The sequence below is a fragment of the Drosophila mauritiana genome, chromosome 2R, assembly GCF_004382145.1.
Source record: "Drosophila mauritiana strain mau12 chromosome 2R, ASM438214v1, whole genome shotgun sequence".
Classification (NCBI taxonomy): domain Eukaryota; kingdom Metazoa; phylum Arthropoda; class Insecta; order Diptera; family Drosophilidae; genus Drosophila; species Drosophila mauritiana.
The window spans coordinates 9,928,169-9,947,047 of NC_046668.1; the positions used below are offsets into that span (position 1 = coordinate 9,928,169).

General features: G+C 43.9%; 1 protein-coding gene across 1 annotated transcript in view; it reads left to right on the plus strand.

Moving 5' to 3' along the window:
- Window positions 1–18,514, plus strand: part of LOC117136525 (homeobox protein invected) — a 31,472-nt gene extending 12,958 nt beyond the window's left edge. The window contains exons 2-4 of the mRNA XM_033297470.1: window positions 16,180–16,185; window positions 17,401–17,561; window positions 17,977–18,514. Of these exons, the coding sequence (XP_033153361.1) occupies window positions 16,180–16,185; window positions 17,401–17,561; window positions 17,977–18,246 (437 nt within the window). The 3' untranslated portion in view covers window positions 18,247–18,514. The remainder of the gene's footprint in view (window positions 1–16,179; window positions 16,186–17,400; window positions 17,562–17,976) is intronic.
- The last annotated feature ends 365 nt before the right edge of the window (window positions 18,515–18,879 follow it).

Consider the following 18,879-nt stretch of genomic DNA (forward strand, 5'->3'; position numbering starts at 1 on the left):
CTTGCGGTTGTTCAGTTGCACAACTCTGGAAATAACAACCGAAACCGAAAGAGGAACAAATTTATGGTATTTTAATATTGATTTGCAAGTTAAGCGATTGCGCTCCGCTCTGCGGTCTGGATGGTTCATTAGGGCACTTTGTGGCTGTACCTTGGCTTGGCCTCTTTTCGCATAATTTGGGGTACTTTACTAGCACTTATTGGTTATTAAAAGTGGATTGTTAAGGAAAGGAATGCACATTTACAAACAGTAGGAATTTAAAATATTTCAAAGTATTTAAAACTTCTGAACTTTCTTGAATGTTTGAATATGGGAAAGCCACTCTCGGTAATTTATATGGTCAATTCTTCGCTTTATGTAAAGAGCTTCTATGTCACATGTTAACGCATATTACATATTTACCAGTAAATGTCAATATTTCATCCTCATTTCGGTTACAGTTCTCTTAAAAGCTTTGTTTGAGTAAGAAATTATCACTTTAAGCTCATGCCCATGATCGATGACAGATGTCTCGCTCCCACTTGGCCTGAACTATATGTTTTGTCTCGTCTGCAGACCTTTGAAGTCAGGGTCTAGTAATGGTAATAGACCATATCATGGTTCCATGGCTACCATTTCTTTCGGGTTCGCTTGGTACACTCGGTCTGTAATTTTTTAGTGGCCATTGGCATAGCGGTTGTTGCTGTTGTCGTTAGTGGTTTTTTATTTTTTGTGTACACTTCGGTGGTTGTTGTTTTTTGTTGTGGGACAACACTTGTTTTAATTTAATGCCTTTTTAATGGGCAATGCCATGTTGGCTTTTCGTGTTGGTTTTCGCTGCGTTTTCCTTTATTGAAATGCAAAATTATAAAGCCAAAGGCCAAATAGGAATGCATTTTTTACACCCCAACATTTTGGGTTGTGCTATTCTTTCTTATTTTTTGTTTCGCCGTTTGTTAAACTTGTGCTTTTCGACTTAATGATGTTGTTGCGGTGCTTATGTTGCCGATTTTGTTGTTGTTGTCGTGTTTGTGTCGTGTGTCGTGATCGCACCCAAACAGGCCAGACTCCCCCTTACCACCTCACCTTCTTGGCCAAGACGAACGGCTTCAGGTGCTTCGGGTTCTCTTTTTCACTTTGGTAGCTGCTCTTTGACAAACGCGTTTGAGTGGTGAGTGTGTGTGTGTGTGTGTTGGCCATGTTTTCCTCATTGGAGCAATTATTATTTATTATTGTTGTTGCCACTGCCACTGATGTTGAGCAGGTGAGCAGGTGTTAATTGTCAGAGTTGAGTTCGTTTTTGTCTCGCCGTCTCTGTCTTCATTCACTCGTTCCGTCTCTTTTGGGCTTCTTTATTTAACTTTTTTGGGGGACTGCCACTTGTTACTTGAAGGTGAATTGAGTTGCTGGCGGCTTTTCAAGAGCTTCTAGCGCTTGAAAATGAGTTCACGGCACAACACCATGCCTACGTTAACTTTAAACTTGAAGAGAACTGTAGAAACATGCTGAAATGGTCATGTAAGATTAGCTACTATGAGCCTGCAGTATTATAGATTTTTATTTTATAAGTTCCTTGGACGTATACCACATGCCCCACGGACATTTCCTCCTAGACTTTTCCGCTACCTACTCAGTCCATCCAAGTGATCATCGCAACGACCTTCTGGTTCAATTAACTCGCATCGGGGAACTTGTTATGCCCCCTTGTTAAACCCCCTTGTTAAATCCCTCTTCACTGAACCCGATTCCCCCAGCAAACACAATAAACGATGTGTCCGAACAGAACTTAACCGCAAAACGATTACAAATGGTGAATAATGTAGAATCCATCAACTGCAAATCAGGCGAGTGAGCTGCTCCGCCTGACAGTTTGTTTGTGTGTCTAAAGCGGGCCGAAGAATCCGGGACATTTGGGGGGAGGTGGTGCGGTGCGGTGTGGTATGGTGGTTGGGGATCCACCAGTTCCACGATCGTTGGCATGTGGCAGAGAGGCAGAAAACTGGAAACGAGGCAGGCCGCAGCACACACACAAAATGCCCATTTGATGGACCAAGGTAAATGGAAATTGCAGCACTAGGGAAATAAACAAAGGAAAGCCAAGACAGACAACTGAAATGGTGGGGGGGAGGCTCGGAAGACTGGCAAATATTTGCGCTCCATTGAAAATGCGGCTAGAGCCCCACTCCCCGCCCCCTACGCTCAATAGTGGGCGGTGAAAGCTGCGTAAGGCGGAACTAACTGTTGTAAATTTGTTGACATTAGCCGCTCGCATTCACTTGAGCATTGTATACGGTATACTTAGGCACTCATGGCTACCGCAACAAAATGAGTTATTTTCCACTTTGCCAATGGCAGCCCGCAGACTTGTCATTAAAAATCCATTAACTATAGTAGCCAACTGTTGTCGAAGGAGTTTTGTGGTTCGATCCGAGTGTTTTTTTTTGGGGGCAGGTCATATGCATGTTACTACTGGCAGACAGCAGGCGGTTAACACTGAGAGAAATTGCCGAAGCGAAAGCGAAAGTAGCGGAAAGTGCGTCTGCTTATGTTTGGGGCGGTATTTGGGTTAAGTTATTTACGGGTTGGGTGGCTCGAAACGGAAAAGCTTAGCTTCGGATGGGCTTAGGTAATTCTGGAGGTTCTGTCTGGCAGCTTCCAATACTTTCACTATCAGATGCCAGTTTTTATATCCTTCGACCATAGCTTGACTTTGTTTGGTGATCTTATGTTGCACTGATATTTAGAAGACCACCCATTAATCGTAGTACCCACAGAATGCAAACTATCTGAATCGAATAAAAGCAAATAGAGCACTTTTGTGACATTCGACAAATGACATTTTTCTGTAGTGTAATTTACGAGTATGTCTCTGTCACGCCTGGCACATGACTCACTTGGATCTGGCGATGCGCGGCTATATATCCCATCTCCATTTCCATCTGGCAGCCCCAAAAAGCCCGCAGACCACACACACGCTTCCGAATAAGATGGGGTAGGATCGGAAGAGTTTTCAGTGTAAGCTATTAAAGTGGGGAAAAGCGTGTGCGCATTTTTAAGCCAAACCATTCCGTGTCAAGCAACCAACCATTCATCCATCTATCCATCCATTCCATCCATTCCATCCGTCCATCTGGCCACCCACATTGAGTTTGGGGTAAGCAAGCAGTAATATTCCTTCAAAGGCACCGACATGTCAGAGATTTGCAAAAATATTTCACAACATGAGAAATGCGATGCAGCAAGATGTCAACCGAATGCACAAAACACTTAAAGATGCAGTTTTCCCCCTAAAAGAACCCCATGGAATGGGGAGCATAAATCACACTGTTCGCCGTTGTGGGTGGGGGCTATAGCTGGGTGGTATTATTCGTAAGGGGTAAATGCGTGTGCAATGTCTGCTCTGCGTCTTACAACCAATTAACCAGCGAAGATTTCCATTGCGCTCACAAATCAATCGAAATCGAAGAGAAAACAAAACCGAAATCGATGCAGCAAATACCATAAACGGGGCCAACAAAGGGGCACTATCGGGGTGGAGTACGTGGAGAGGGGGCGCCACACAGACTTAATTAAGTCATCAACCAGAAGGCAGGCTAATTGGAGATCTGCGCCGCGATCGCAGCATCCGACGGATACCAGAACCGGGGGACAGCCACAGATACGTAGATTCAGGGAGAGGGTCTCTGGACTGGCAGGAGGGGAATTGATGCAGGGATTGGGCATTCGGGGATGGGAGCGGAGGGGCATCGGATCGGGCCAGATCAGTGACCACGAGACGCACCCGCAACTCGAAGGCGGAGGCGCACACAAGAACCACATGATGAACAGCCAAAGAGATGATCATCATTGTGATCTTCATTTGATGCACTACAAACAAAACAGGGCTTAATATGCTGAGTACTACTAACTTAAGATATCAGCAACATTGATACTAACCAACAACGTTCAGCTCTTTCAAAAATGTATCTTTAAAAGGTTAAGATATTAGGTTTTTTTGTTGAAAGTTCATGTCCCAATAATTGGTTAAGCCTTATTGTGTCTCTATTTTAATAGCTTTTTCTCTAAGTGCACAGTAAATCAGCGAGGACCACACACATGTGTGTGTGCTGCGGTATCTGTGTGTCCACCTAGGAGTTCCCCACTATCGCTCTCTCTCTCTGTCGCTCCCCCCAGAGATTTGAGATGGGGAATGACTCACGGATCGAACCTCAAAGCTGCCAGCTTTTTTGGCAAGGCGAAGAGCGAAGCAACAGCAATGAGGAAAGCGGAGCAGCAGCCGTGGACCACCTAGCACGATGGCCCAAAGCTGGGACCCATTCCCATTTCCATTCTCAGGCTGCCTTTAGGGTGGTCCACGGCTCTTAACTCTCAGCGAAGAGGGCTCTCCCCTAACACTCGACGACATAATCTGGGGACATGCCGAAAGACGAGACACTTTTTGCGGTCAACTTGGCCTGTCGTCAGCGATCGTGTAAAGTTTGGTTACACTATCTAACAAAAGTAGGGAGAGGTTATGGCATGGGCTTATTGCTAAAGAATATTCTTTTGTTATTTTCAGAGCTTATGCTTAATATCAAAACGTTTTCAAATATTTATCTTGAAAATCCTAACAATATTCAATCTTTGCCTATAGAATCATATCCTTTATTATAAATCTTAAATCTTACTTATTTAAGAGTATTCCGACACCATGAGATTTAACCCATTTTAAAACCAAATCTTAGTGTCCAGTGTAATTCACCTGATTCCGATAGTCGCCTGTTGTTGTTTTTGTCCCCTTGCTTATAGGCAATGTTTTTACATTGAATCGGGATTACCGGCTGTTCTTAGCCCCCTTACCTCCCCTGTGCGACCCATTTGCATACCGTAAATGTAGCAATGACATTTTTATTAAGCGAGTAGTTTGGTTAATGGTCTTAACCCATGAAAACCAACGGAGCCTGACCACACACACACAAACTCGCACTCACACACGGTTGTAAATTCGCGAGTGAATTATTTACCCCCGATTGCAATTACAAAACACCGATAGGCATCTGGTTCTCGCAGAAGAATTTGCATTTGGGGAATTAAGTAACGCGCGCGAGCTTAACTGCCTTGCCCCCTCTGCTTTCCAAGGCCCCTCGCCCTCCTCACCACACCTCGCATATAATTAAGCCGTGGAAGCCTGGAATTGCGAGCATGAGCTGCGTCGACTGAGACGGCGACTGCGACTGCGCAGCTGCACTTGGGTGGTCCCCTTTGCTCTCTTGTCAAAATGTGTGGTCTTTATTAATAACAGCAACAGCACTCCGAGGGGGTGTTGGGGGGGAGGGATGGGGCCCAGTTGCGCTGTCGCCAATACAAAGCGGATGTGTTCTTGTTGTTGCCTTCGAACTTGTTGCACTGCAACTTGCATGCAAGATCCGCGAGAGAGCAAGGGGGAGAGAGAAAGAGAGATGCAGAGAGTAGACACAGGAGAGGACTCTCCCTTTTGCTCCTTTGATTTCTTCCGCAGAAGCTGCAAATTAAAACATTCTTCACCGCTCTCTTTCGGTCGGGATTCTTTGTTTGCTTTGCTGATGACGATCATTTCGCATTAAGTTTAATTTAAGTTGAAATTAGTTCGTTAATGAACTCATCAGCAACAGTTTTTGAGTTTTGTTTATGGCCACAGACATATGGATACCCTATAGATGTACACGGTATATTGGTTTATGGAAGGACTCTTTAATCGTAGGATAATAAAACGACCTTTTGGCATGCTATACATTTTATAAACATATACTTTTTAACATATTCAAATTAATTATTATTTATCCTTTTAATAATATGTTTTACAAGCCGAATCCCTTCCTTATGTTAGCCAAATATTAACGAGTTCATTAGGGACGGCAAAACATTTCAGCCACACAAAACAGACAGCTAACATGGGGATAAATAAAAACAACATTCAAGACACAGAAGAAGCGCGTTCGGAAGAAAGGGCATCTTTACGGGAGATTTAAATAAACTTTGTTGCAGCTGCATCAGACGGATGGCGGAGAAAGAGACGCGGCTAGCAGATGATGAATCAACTATCCCCGACTCATATGAAAGATTCTAGCACGCGTGCAAGTAATTAAGCCCCCAAAGATGAGACATCTTTCGTATCTCACACACATAGATCCCCGATATCGTTATCGAACATGTTCATCTTGCACGCTCCGCGGCGAAGAATTGCAGTGGGGAAGGGGATACGAGGTACGAGAAGAGGGACCTGAAGACGCGACTGCAGCTGAGGAGAAAGTATGAGGTTGGGTTTTTGTTAGTCGGTGCCTTAATGACATGCTAATGACTCCAAATGAGTTGACTTTAATGTAATTGAACAATTAACTAAGATAAGGATGCGGTCGTTGGGTTCGATTCGGGGAGGTCAGGGGATAGTGCGGGGTAAGAAAGAGGAGCGGCGAAGAAAGGCGCTTCAGTTTTTGTTTGCTGTTTCACGGTCCACAAAACATGGAATGGTGAGTTCCTTTTAAAGTTTTAGTGCCCAGACAAGGTATATAAATATATCTGTAAAAATTGTACAAAATGTATTCAAGAGATACGGATTTAACCGAACATTTCGTTGTGGTAGTTATTTACAAAAAAACAGACAACAGAACTTTCCAATCCGATTTCCGTCACAGCAAATCATCCACATTCGATGGCGCTAATTTCTTTATTCATGTATCATCGCCAGCGGATCGATCCATCCGCTGGGGTTTCTTCGCACCCTCCTGGAGGCTTGGGAGCCCGTATCATTCGGTATGCAGCACATGAAGTTGCGGAAAACAAATTTACTGGCATGCCACAGATTCAGCTGCAAGCTGCCTCCGCTTTCAGCTTAATTGCGTGCATAAATTGTTTCAATTTCAATAAAAAAGCAGCTCACTGCGAAACAAAAGCAGAACAGAAATGTTGCACAACTGGCCCGGCTGGAGAGTATCAATCAATGTGAGAAACTCGGCCCGGCGATTGTTTGATGCATTTTTAGTTTGTGTAATTAATATTCTGTGCACTCACGTCACAGATACAGATGCCCAGCCAGAGATACATTTACAGATCCAGATACAGATACTTGGCCGCAGATACATTCGTGTTAACAAGCCCAGCAACAATTGACATCGGCTGCTGTCTGGTCTCGTTTTCTGTCCTGTGCTCTCGCCTCCTGACTAATGGCATAGAATTTGCCGAGTTTGAATAATGAATGTGCTCTAGTATATAGAGCGAATGTCGCAGTGCTCAAGATACTACATAGATCAACCTGCCGCACGCCTAATGCCCGACATTTTCGACAAACGCTTTGTAATTGAAATGTAAATTGAGGCCCGGGCTTAATTGATATGCTCGGCCCCCACTTTTCGTTCAATTTGCATCTCGGTAAATTAATTTCATCCCGGGAATACATCATGAGTTGACGGTTTCCAAGGACTGGCTGGATTATTTTCCACCTGGGGGTGGTTCATACGTTGAATAATCGCTACAAAAGCTTTGACACGGTTCAGCAATTTCGATTGTGTCAAGGGTTATTGTCTGAGTTCTGATTGACTAAGCCCAACCTATAATAAAGCCTGTGAAATTAGCTGTTTATTTGATAATGACTGTTATTGTACGATAAATTTGTGACTTGATATTAGGGGCATTTAATAGTACTCTATAATATATGCTAAGATCCCATTGGACAATATATATTTTCTAATCTGCACATAACTGCCAAGTAATTGTTCATGTCATGATTTCAAAGGAAGTTTTTCTTTATTTTATACGTAACAGACAAACCACTTTTCCGTTATCTCCGCCCACCGAAGTACTAACAAATTTAATTAAATTTTCGATTCCCCAGATCCCCGCCCCTCGCAGTCAATCCAATCCACTTAATAATTGAGTGTGGTTGCTGCCGAAGGGTGGTGACTGGTGGGTGTACAAGTGCTTAAACAAGCTTTCATGCAGCAAATTCAATAAGCCCGAATCCAATAAAATCCACCCCTCAGGCGGCGGCCAGCTCTTCATCATCACCTCCCCAACTCCGAGGGAAATTGTTTGAGTGTGCGGCTTATCTTGTCGACACACTCGTCGTCGTGGGTGGTTTTCCGTCGAGTTTTCCCCCAGAAAGGGGGTGACAAAATGTGGCTTATGATTAGCGTGGAAAATAAACAAGGGACTCTTTTTGTTTCCGCTTATTTGTGGTTTGTCATCTTGCTCGGCTAAATATTCATGCGGATGCACAACCCCCATTCGTCGGGAGGGGGTGGAAACTCTGCCATTTTTATCGGGGGCGTTGCCAGAAAACTTGTTGTTGGCCGAAATCGTCAACTCGAGGCTAATAACTCATTTAAAACGAGTGCTTGACAACGCTGTTGCAGCTGCTGCAGCTGTTGCAATAGCAACTGCAACAGTGGCCCCCAGAGCAAAATAACTTAATTTCATAAATGGCCACGGAGAGTCGCAAATGTGGAAAACGGCTTTTAGCCGGCTGAAAAATTTAGCTGCCATGTTTGACTCTGAATCCAGTCGACTGATTGACGTTGCCAGTAAGCAATCAGCCATGCAAGTGCGTTTTTTTCTTCTACTTGTGTCCGCGCTAATAACTTGGCCAATTCGTGTGCTTAATTATGCTTGCAACGCCGGCGTTTTTCCTCTAACGTTCTTCTTTTCATATGCTTAAATTGCCTTCTGCATGGCAGCGCTTTTCTGGATTTTCTTGCATGCAACATTTGCATTGATTGTCGGCTTTTTCGTTCAACCAAATTGCCGCCAGTCAGCCAATTGTGGTTTATGGAAATTATTATGGTGACATTTTCATTCTATGCTTAATTGGGCCTGCAAGATTTTCCGTTTTGGAAGTGGGCAATAGACTTGGAGTCCGGGCAGCCGACAAGTGAGTTATTAAGCGGCGCTGAACTAGGCGTATGAGTAATGCCAAATTTTTGGCAATTTGTTTACTTGAGCAGCGGTGGAATAAAACCAATAAAAATATTTGTTAGCTTTACACAAGATTTAGGTATGAATTGAAAGATAAATAACGAATTTAACATTAGGTATGATTTCATCAGTACAAATTCATTAAAAACTGATAATGTTACCCATCAAAATATTTAATTTTACATAACAATATGTGAGAATTAAAAGTCAAACAGCAGGCGAAACTTATGTTCTTGATAAATAATAACGAGAAATAAATAACGAATCACCCAAGGTAAAAATGGAAATTTAATAAACAAATTCCTTTTAAATTTTATAACACAATAGTTTTGATATTAATCAATTCGGAAATTGAAAGATAATAATACATTAAAGCTTCTGTCAACTGAATTGCAACGTTCTCTATGATTATGGGTACATTGTATGGTACCAAAAGTCGAGAAAATATATGTGTAGTTTGGTGCCCACACCCACTTAACTTGATTCGCTCTTTGCCTCATTTATTCAATCACTTCGAAATCCAATTCGATTGAAAGTTTGCTGGCAAATTGCGCAAAACAACAGCAAACAAAAGTCAAAAGCGAAGAGTAAGTGAATTGAATGCAGCCGAGGAGTCGACAAATCGAATCGGAAATTGAGAATCTGCAGCGGAGAAACTCAACACAAACAAACAAACAAACCTACGGAGACCTCCCCCACAAGCGCAGATACGGACACACAGATACATCGGCTACGGATACAGATACTTTTGCCACCCCTCCCAATCCGTCGACGACTATCAAAAGCTCGTGTATGGAAGCTGTCAGCTCGAGTTGAATTTAATTAAATCCTTCATGTCGGCGTGTCTGTTAAAAATAGACAAATGACAGTTTCCTCTTCAGAAGGAAAAGGGAAAATCGAGGAAGGATGTGTAAACTGCAGGCAGACAGGGATTAGCGGGGGTCGCGGGGCGCTTATCGGAGGATAAGGGCCAAGTGCAGCTCCGATGACAGTTGAAATTGAAGCAGAGATTACGACAAAAAGCTAAAATTGAATTGAAATTTGCTTTGCTTGTTCTCCGCTCCTCCGGCTGCCATAATTACTTAATTAAAAGCGGCGCAGAAACAACAAACACGCGAAATCGGGCTAACCAAAGGATAATAGTAATTAAAAGTCGCCAGATCGAAGCGTGAGAATTTTAACAAAAAGCTGAGTTGGGGTTCTTCCCCATGCGACATTGGGGTCCGCGACTGAAACTGAATGAAAACGATTCGATCCGACATTGAGCAGGTTTGTTTACGTTTTATACACTTCCTTCAATGGCGGTAGTTTGAGTTATCAGATGTAAAATACAATATTAATAGAAAAAAGTCTAACTAGGATATTTTTGTTTTGTTCTTTGAGGCGGAAAGAAGGTTTGGTTGAAATTTAGCTCACATAAGGATTTCAGATAAGATATACAGGCAAATGTTGTCCAAAATATTAAAAAGGACTTTTGCTCTTTTCAAGTATAGGGTATTTAGTCAATGCATTAACCCCTACATAATATTTAACACAACATTGCTCGGCTTCTGGAAATTGTCAGGATGCCAGAAGAAGGGGCAGCATCGATTAGGCCGAGAACCGATCGAAGATTCTTCTATGCGGCGTCTTCTGGCGCCAGCTGCTTCCTTTCCCTGTCTCACCGTCTCCCTTGCTCCCTCTCTCAGCACGCTGACGTCATAAAAACTTTGATAACTTAATTAAGAACCGAAAGAGCAGCAGCAGCTCCCCAATCAACTCAGGTTCAGAATTCCTCGGCTGCTGGTCCCTTGATTTTTGTTGAAACATAAGAAACCGAAACTGATATCCATATCCATACAGTAACCCAGAGTTCACAGCGAAAGAATGCGGTAGGTAAACTAAGCCAAATTAAAAGTGATCGCATCGTTTTATCGATAATTTATCAAAGCCGAAAAACCCAGTGGCGAATACTCTTTACTCTCCGACAAGGGCATGGATCCATAAAAGCATATAAAAGTTCTCGGCGAGGGGAAGAGCGACCTTTGGAGACCATGCGAAACGGTCGACGTGTGTGGTCCACATGGCGGAATCCAAGGCGAAGTCGTCGTCTTCGAAATTAGCATAAGAGCCCGATCATGATGATCATGACGATCAGGAAGATGATGAAGATGATGATCACGCCGACGACGATGACGCCGATGATTATGATGATTATGCTGGCCGGGCCGACTGAGACCGAGAGATCAGCTGCATGGACACAGAGTGAGCGTATGAGCCAACTCAGAGGCCCGGCCAAAAGCCGGGCCATAAATCCACCTCGAACACCACCGCACAGGTGGTCAACTTGGGCGGCTCGCCCTGCTGATATTTAAAACAATCTGTTGTGCTTTTCAATTACTTTATAGTACGTACACGACATACGAACGAACGGCCGGGCTTTTGCTTTTGGCCCAGTCTGTGCCTCTGACGCTGCCTTTTGTCCGCCACACTGTGCAGTCATAAAAAGTGATTCAGGAGCGGAGCCAATCGCTCGAGGGAGTGGAGTCATAATCTTGGTGGGCCTTAAGCTGAAATTGTTCACTCAGCTATCTGTGAGCATATAGAGAAAGAATTTATAACACAAGTTATTCAATTGCTACAACGTTCATTCAAAATATTTTTTAAGTGTGTTTTATAAATAAACATATAGTTAATAAAACAATTTTAACATAGCTCCAAACATTTTAAATATTATTTAGTTAAGCCGACTTTTTGAGTTCGCTCCTGTTCTCGAGTCTCAGTGCCCCTGCATTGGCACAAGAAAAAATATGAAAAGAAAAAATCTTATGAGCTCAGCTGTGCTATTAATTGTTTTATTAAGACATTTCGAGATTTAACATGCCATACACCCTACCACACAAAGAGCAAGGCATAGGGGACTTGGCTTAAAGCTCATTAAGAAATTTCAATAAGTAATTCACGTAAAGTGAAATGCGAAACAAGAAAAGCAGGTCAACTTATATGTTTTAAAATTAATGGAATTTCGAAGTTAATTTAATCCGTTAATATTCGGTTGTGAAGGGCACTGAGTAAATGACTCCAACTTGACCAAAAAAGGGGCTAAGCCAAGAAATCTGGACCTTCAGTCGGAGCCCTGCATCTGGGATCGAGTGGGCTTCGGTCCGATCTTCTGCCTCACTGCCTTTCACCATTAGCATCATCAGCATGATCATCATCGCGATTGGGTTCGTGATCATGGACCTCAAGACGATCATCGCAGATGAGGACCTTTGGTGTGGTCCAGTCTCCTTTGCGAGTGGTTTGCATCTCGGTGATCCGTGGAAGATTGATGTTAATGTCGGCATCGCCCTGGTGTGAACACACTTATTCGCATATTTGTTTTGCAACCCAGCGATTTGGCCATTTGGTCATTTGGCCACACACGACGCCGATGGTCCATCGCCGCTAATAGAGCCATAAAGCGAACATTTATTGATCTACAAATTATTTGGGCGCTGCCGCTGGGGCTCAGCTCGGTTTTTTGGCTGTTGGATGCTGCTTTCGTGGGCTATCTAAATATTCATTAGTGTCTGGGCTGCTTGATTGGTCGGTCGATCGCCTCAGAGATCGCAGGGTTCTTCGATTAAATTTTATTTTTATAGCCCCCCCAAAGAACCCGCTGACTACCGCAACCGACAAAAGAGCAAATAAACAAACACTCTTCCGATACCAAAGCGATACCTTTCGTTTCGGGTGGTCCCACAAGATCAGCGCCTCTGATGTGATCATTAGGGTGAAAGTAACTCCCGGCCTGCCCCAGACTTTGACTGATCTAATTGGAGAAACTGGAGCTGAGATTGTGATCGAAATCGAGACTGAGGATTGCGTTAATTGAGAGGCCATAAAAGTGCACTAATTTAGTCGAAATATCCATAGAAGCGTAAAATGTTCACACCTCAATTGCACAAAGGCAAAGCAACGTGTCTATTAAGGCGCGCTAAGCTCGCGATACATCTACATTCACAGTTGCAGATTCAGATACAGCTACAGCTACAGATACAGATACTCTGGCCGCCCATATCGGTGTCGCCTGTACTTGAGGCCTCCGGCAATCGCAGTCTCAGTTCCAATCCCAATCCCAGTTGCAGTGGCAGTGGCAGGCCACCTGATGCTCAGCACTGCCGGATTGATTTCAGTTTCTTAATGAAATTGTTTGCTAATATCAGCGGAAAATGCGGTTTGCAATTTGTCAAACCAGTTGCGGCTGCCTCATGGACCCAATCAATGCTGTAGGTGTAAGCGATATCTCGGGCAGGGTATTAAATCGCCAAAGGTGTGAGAGCGCGTAAAAGGTTGCCTCGGAATTCGCTGGGATCATTGAGGAATCTCCTCCTGGCCGGCACTTTCCACCGCGATAATCTCAATCGAGCCATATTTAAAGTTATAGTTATGCGGGGCTTAAATAACCTAAGAGATAGTTTAGATGGTTTGCTGGCTATAAACCTAATACATTGAATTCCAGCTTTAATTTGCTTTGGATTTTAAATTTATAGCCTTGACTGCTGATTTTCTGATGGTGTAATTATAGTTGTTGTCAAGAAGTTTAGCTCACCTCTTCTACTTTCATTTGCCGCCTTCAAATCGCGTTTGAAGCAATATGTTTTGACACCTCCACCTCGCCCATGGAGCATATTCAATGAAGCGCCCTGCGATGAAAGCACCGCGAGGACAACTAGTGTGCCGCTCCAGCAATTTCATATGCAAAGCCGGCAAGGGCTATGCAAATTAGCCCGCGGCAGTGGCATTGGCAGCAGCGAACAAATAGCTAACCACCGCACTGATAGAGCAATTAAGAAATATGCTTAAAAATATTTTCATGCAGGAGAGCAAATTATGCGATGGAATGCTGAATGTGGTCGCTAGCCTTTGGCGCTGGAAGCTAGTCAGGCTGGACTGGCTGAAATGGCTATTTTCGAGCACCGGTCGTCGGTCGATGGATCGATTGAGCGATAGACAAAACGCTGACGAAGTTCCCCAGCTACACACGATGATCGGCATCGTTTGTCATCCGGCGATTGCGATTGCGAGTGTCGCGCTGTCCCCGCGTCAATCACTTCAATTAAACGTGCAATCAAACCGATGAGCGACGCGTCGTCATGTCAATATTCATCAGTGTCGCCAAACCGCAGCGTTAATTTGCCTGTCTGCCAGGTTGGTTGGTGGGTTGCTGCGTGGGATCCGGTGATCTCTGGTCCGTGATCCCCGATCGGCAATCAGAACTGTGGATGCCGAATAACCACCGATCAATCATCGAGCGCTTTCACTTTTCACATGTAAATTTCCCCGGCTATGTGTTGTCTTTTATGGCTTATTAATGATCTGGGCTCCAATGTGCGATCATTAGAGACAGATACGAGTTGCGATCGTCTCGAGACAGATCGCTTACATCGAAGCTCGGCGTTTGAAACTTATGTGACTGGTTCTCGATCGCCAGACCGGCTCCGTCTGTATCTGAATCTGAATCGGTAGATGTATCTCCATATGTATCTGTATCTGTTTCGGTTTCTGGCTCCCCTGTGACGCGATCCGAGTGGTCTGCGTGTGGCCCGTTAGTTTGAGATCTTTATAAGTCAATTTTGGTGCTTTTGGGGCGTGAGTTCCGAGTTTCCTACCGAGATGCTACACCTGATCCTTGGATATGTGGCTCCTGCTGGAATAACAATTCCTTGGATTTAATTGCGCCATCTCCGGCAGGTTCATTCATTTTCCCGCCTTAAAGGTAACTAACCCGGTCGGCTGGATTCCTTATGTGTGCTTGCACTGCTGCTTTTGGCATTTGCAACTCATGTTAAGCATAAATAAAACAAATGCGTTTATTTTAAACATATGCCCCAGTGGCAGAAGAAGCCTGCTTTTTGCCTCGTCTCACTCGGTTGGCAGTTGGCTTCGCCAAGTTGGGTCATTGAGGCTGCTGATGAAGACATCTTCCCGTTTTTGTTTTCCTTGCCGTCTGTTCTGGGCCGTTGTTGTTTTTTGATGAACAGGAATTTATGTGAATGTGCGTCTGTTTTGTTTACTTCTTACGGGCTTTGTAGTGAAAAAGGCCACTGTCTCACTTTTTAGTGAATTCGAACTGCGGTCAAAACATAAACGTTTCGTTTTTCAGAGTAAATGTGTGACTGCAAGAATTTACTTCGATTCAGGTTAGACCTAGCTAACCCGCTTGAGAAGCGCGGAGAAGGGTGCATAAAGTGTGGCCAAAATGTTAGGTTGGAAATGCTTGAAACTATGCTTTAAAGTTGACTTGTCATTACGCATTAATAATGATCTTAAATTATTCACCCTCCACATTTACGTCTTTAACTACTTCCTACAATACTTCAGCAACATTGATTGAGTTCATATAATTTGTATTAAAGCCAATTTGAAGTAACCCCCATGGGCAACATCCGGCACTCCCCCGAAAAACAACTTTGAAACTTTTATTGTGTCAAATTTGCGCAGCAGAGCAATGAAAAATTTAACACGCTATAAATCACAATTTCCACTAGAAGAGAGGAGAGGAGAGCAAAAGATTTCACGCTGGCAATTGTTGCATTGTGAAGCGATTTCTTTTGGGGCAAATGGAAAATGGAAACTGGCAACCCCTTAGCAATGTCCTTGCGACGCTTTGGCATGCAGCTCGAGTTTGCTTATCTCCGCTTGCCAACATGCGTTTTCCTTCAGCTCGAATAAAAGGGGGTGTTTTCCTCGGGGGCGGAGGTCAGCGTGACTTGGATTTTCCTGTCGTCATCGTCTCCCGGCTGTCTGACAGGTTCAAGGTCTGCCTCTTCTGCTCCTGTTGTTTGTTTTTATCGTCGGCTGCGTGTGAAATTTAAAACCGTGATAACACCTTACAACAGCCCCGCCCACTTGTCAGACAGCCGCCCCTTTCCTCGCCCATCGTCACATTTTGGTTTAATTTCGCGCCCGTCGGCAGCTTTGGCATTTTGTTGACAAAATTGATTTGTTCAATTTTTCCAACGATTTAACTTAGGGCATGACTTGGTTGCGTTGCCATTAGTGCCGCTACATTTGTTTTGAAGGTTGTTGGCGGGCGGCAGGCGCTTTGGGGGCGTGGCCGAGTGGGGTCGCCGGGAATTTTTGCACGTTTCGCCATCAGAAAGTTTTCGCTGAGTCGCGCTGACGTCGAGGAATTTAATCAATTTCCGATATTTTATTGATTCGCGTTAAAAGTAAATTAAATTTTAAATTGTCCCCAGCAGTTTACCACAAATCGTTCTAACCTTTCTCTAAAATTCTCTCTCTTTGCAGGTCGAAGTAAGTACAAAAAGGACGGTGAACAGGACTCGGTGAACTGGAAACTCTGGATCGATATAATGGTGTTTAATAGTTCGTCCGAGTGGGTCAAGGTTTTATGATTGGGGGCTTGCAGCTGTGACTAAGCTGATAGCTAAATTTATTGATATTATTGCCAGCTTATGGGCTGGCTGAAATTTAGAGCACAATTTATATTATAAATATCTTAGCAGTAAAAATGTTTTTAATTTTCCAATAACATCAAATAATATTCTATACAGTAGCTTAATAAAATAAACCCATTCTATAAAAGGAATACCAAGAAAGAGGAGCTAGATAAAATACTTTCCGCATCCAGAAAATGCTTCAAAATAAGTCAATTATCTTAAAAAGTAAGCTCTTAAAGGATTTTTTGCAACACCAAGCTGCTCGAAAGATACAAATTCATTGAAAACAATTTTCCCAAAAGTTCCTCCTCAAGACACTCACAAATGCCTTATGATAGATGGAGCTCTTAAATTACAAAATACTTGCCACATATTTGAGTTTCGTTTCGAACATCTTGTGGTCACTTGACTTGGCTCACTTCGACCAAAATATTCCCATTAGTGAAACCTCATAATCGCTTCATCTCTCGTTTTCCATTTGCATTTCGGTAACAGTTTTCCCAACTATTTCTGAAACGAGTCAAACTTTGAAACCCCATTTTCGAATAGAATTTTATTTGGCCGTCTTTGGGCAACTTTTGGGCCAACCCACATCATGTGGAGCGATTCTCTGCGCCTGTCCGCCCCGAATGCTGTTAATTAAATCGAAGACAACTCAAGTCGCTCCGTTGGGGGTGTTTTCGGCTGCCTTGCTATCCTTGAGGAAAATTAGCCACAGTCAAAAGTCATTGCGTTGATTACTTTTTGAAAATGACGCGAGCAAATTTCCACCAGAGAACTTTAATTGTTTTAGCTGGTAAACTTCGAACGGGGGTGAGGGAAAATGTGGAGTAGATGGGGCGGAAGGACGTTACCCCGGACTCGTCTGGGCGCATTTAAATGTGAATTAATTGCCGGGCCAGCCTGGACTGCATATATGAGGCGCAGGATTTATGTCCGCCCGATGAGTCGGCAGTCGGGCAGGTTGAGATCCCAGGTCCAGTCATGTTGGTGCCATTAAGCGCTGCCTGGAATTTTTATGACCTCCGCACTCATCTCGTCTCATTGTGTTTCCATTTTGTGTTTCCAGGTCCACGAGCGCGAAAGCCCAAGAAGCCGGCGACGTCCAGTTCGGCGGCAGGTGGCGGTGGCGGCGGCGTCGAGAAGGGGGAGGCCGCCGATGGGGGCGGGGTGCCGGAGGACAAAAGGCCGCGAACGGCCTTCAGCGGAACCCAGTTGGCCAGACTGAAGGTAAGATGACTTCCGTTCGATTCCCCCTCAATTTCACTGCGGCACACTTTAGAAATGCACCTTAAATATAAGGAGAATATTAAATCACCGACTAACAAGCTTGTTAAATGTGCCTTTTTTAATAGGTTGCACATAAACTTTTTAAATAAGTCATTTTAAATAGCCCTTTTGTTTCTAACGAGCTGTTTTGTTTTTTAATATTTGCTGACGCAAAAGTTTTTTATATTATAGTTTTATTTAGCTTGTAAATATTTAAAAACACATAAAAATTTTAACCACTTGTAACTTTTTATTTTTCTGCCTAAGTTTGGAATTACTTTTTAAACATTTCCCGTAAAGATCCAAATACTACTCTCCTGAGAAGCTCTTTGAACCCGCCTTAAACCCAACCGTTTCCCCCCTTTCTCGCCCACAGCACGAGTTCAACGAGAATCGCTATCTGACGGAGAAGCGACGCCAGCAGCTGAGCGGGGAACTGGGCCTGAACGAGGCGCAGATCAAGATCTGGTTCCAGAACAAGCGGGCCAAGCTGAAAAAGTCGAGCGGCACCAAGAATCCGCTGGCGCTGCAGCTGATGGCGCAGGGATTGTACAACCACTCGACGATACCGCTGACCCGCGAGGAGGAGGAGCTGCAGGAGCTGCAGGAGGCGGCCAGTGCCGCTGCCGCCAAGGAGCCCTGCTAGGAGGAGGTGGGGTGTGCGGCAATATCTACGATCTAGTATTTATGGAGTAGCGTGTAAGCTAGCTTTAGAAATTCTGAGCGATTAAGTTGTACAATATTCTAGTCCGCCGCACACGCAGTCCAACGCAGAATCAGGCGAAGAAATCTTCCGGAGAATTGGCCGCTGGGCGAAGAAATCCCGCGAAGAGGCGAGCGAAGGTTGCGTGTGCGTTTTGTATAATAGATTCATAAATTCACAACTAAATAATTTAATAAACATTTAAATTATACACGCCGTGTTGTTGCTGTCGTTATCAAAGAATTTTGCATAATTTTAATGTGATTGCCATATCTGTTTATGGGCCGCAGCCAATCGAACAGTCGTCCAATTGGCCAAGTGGGTGGTCCCCCCATCTGTAGCTATAGATTCGTACATATATCGATCGCATTTCCATTTTCCGTGGGCGTCGGCATTAATTACTCAATTAGCAATGCGCGGATCAAAAGATTGGGCACCGGCCGCAGCAATTGCTGGAATTACATTCGAATCGAATTCATTATGCAAATTGAATTTAAAACTGCTATCTCCGAGCATAATCACGCCTAATAAACGGCGTCTCGTCTCGATGCCAAACATTAGCCACATATATTATTA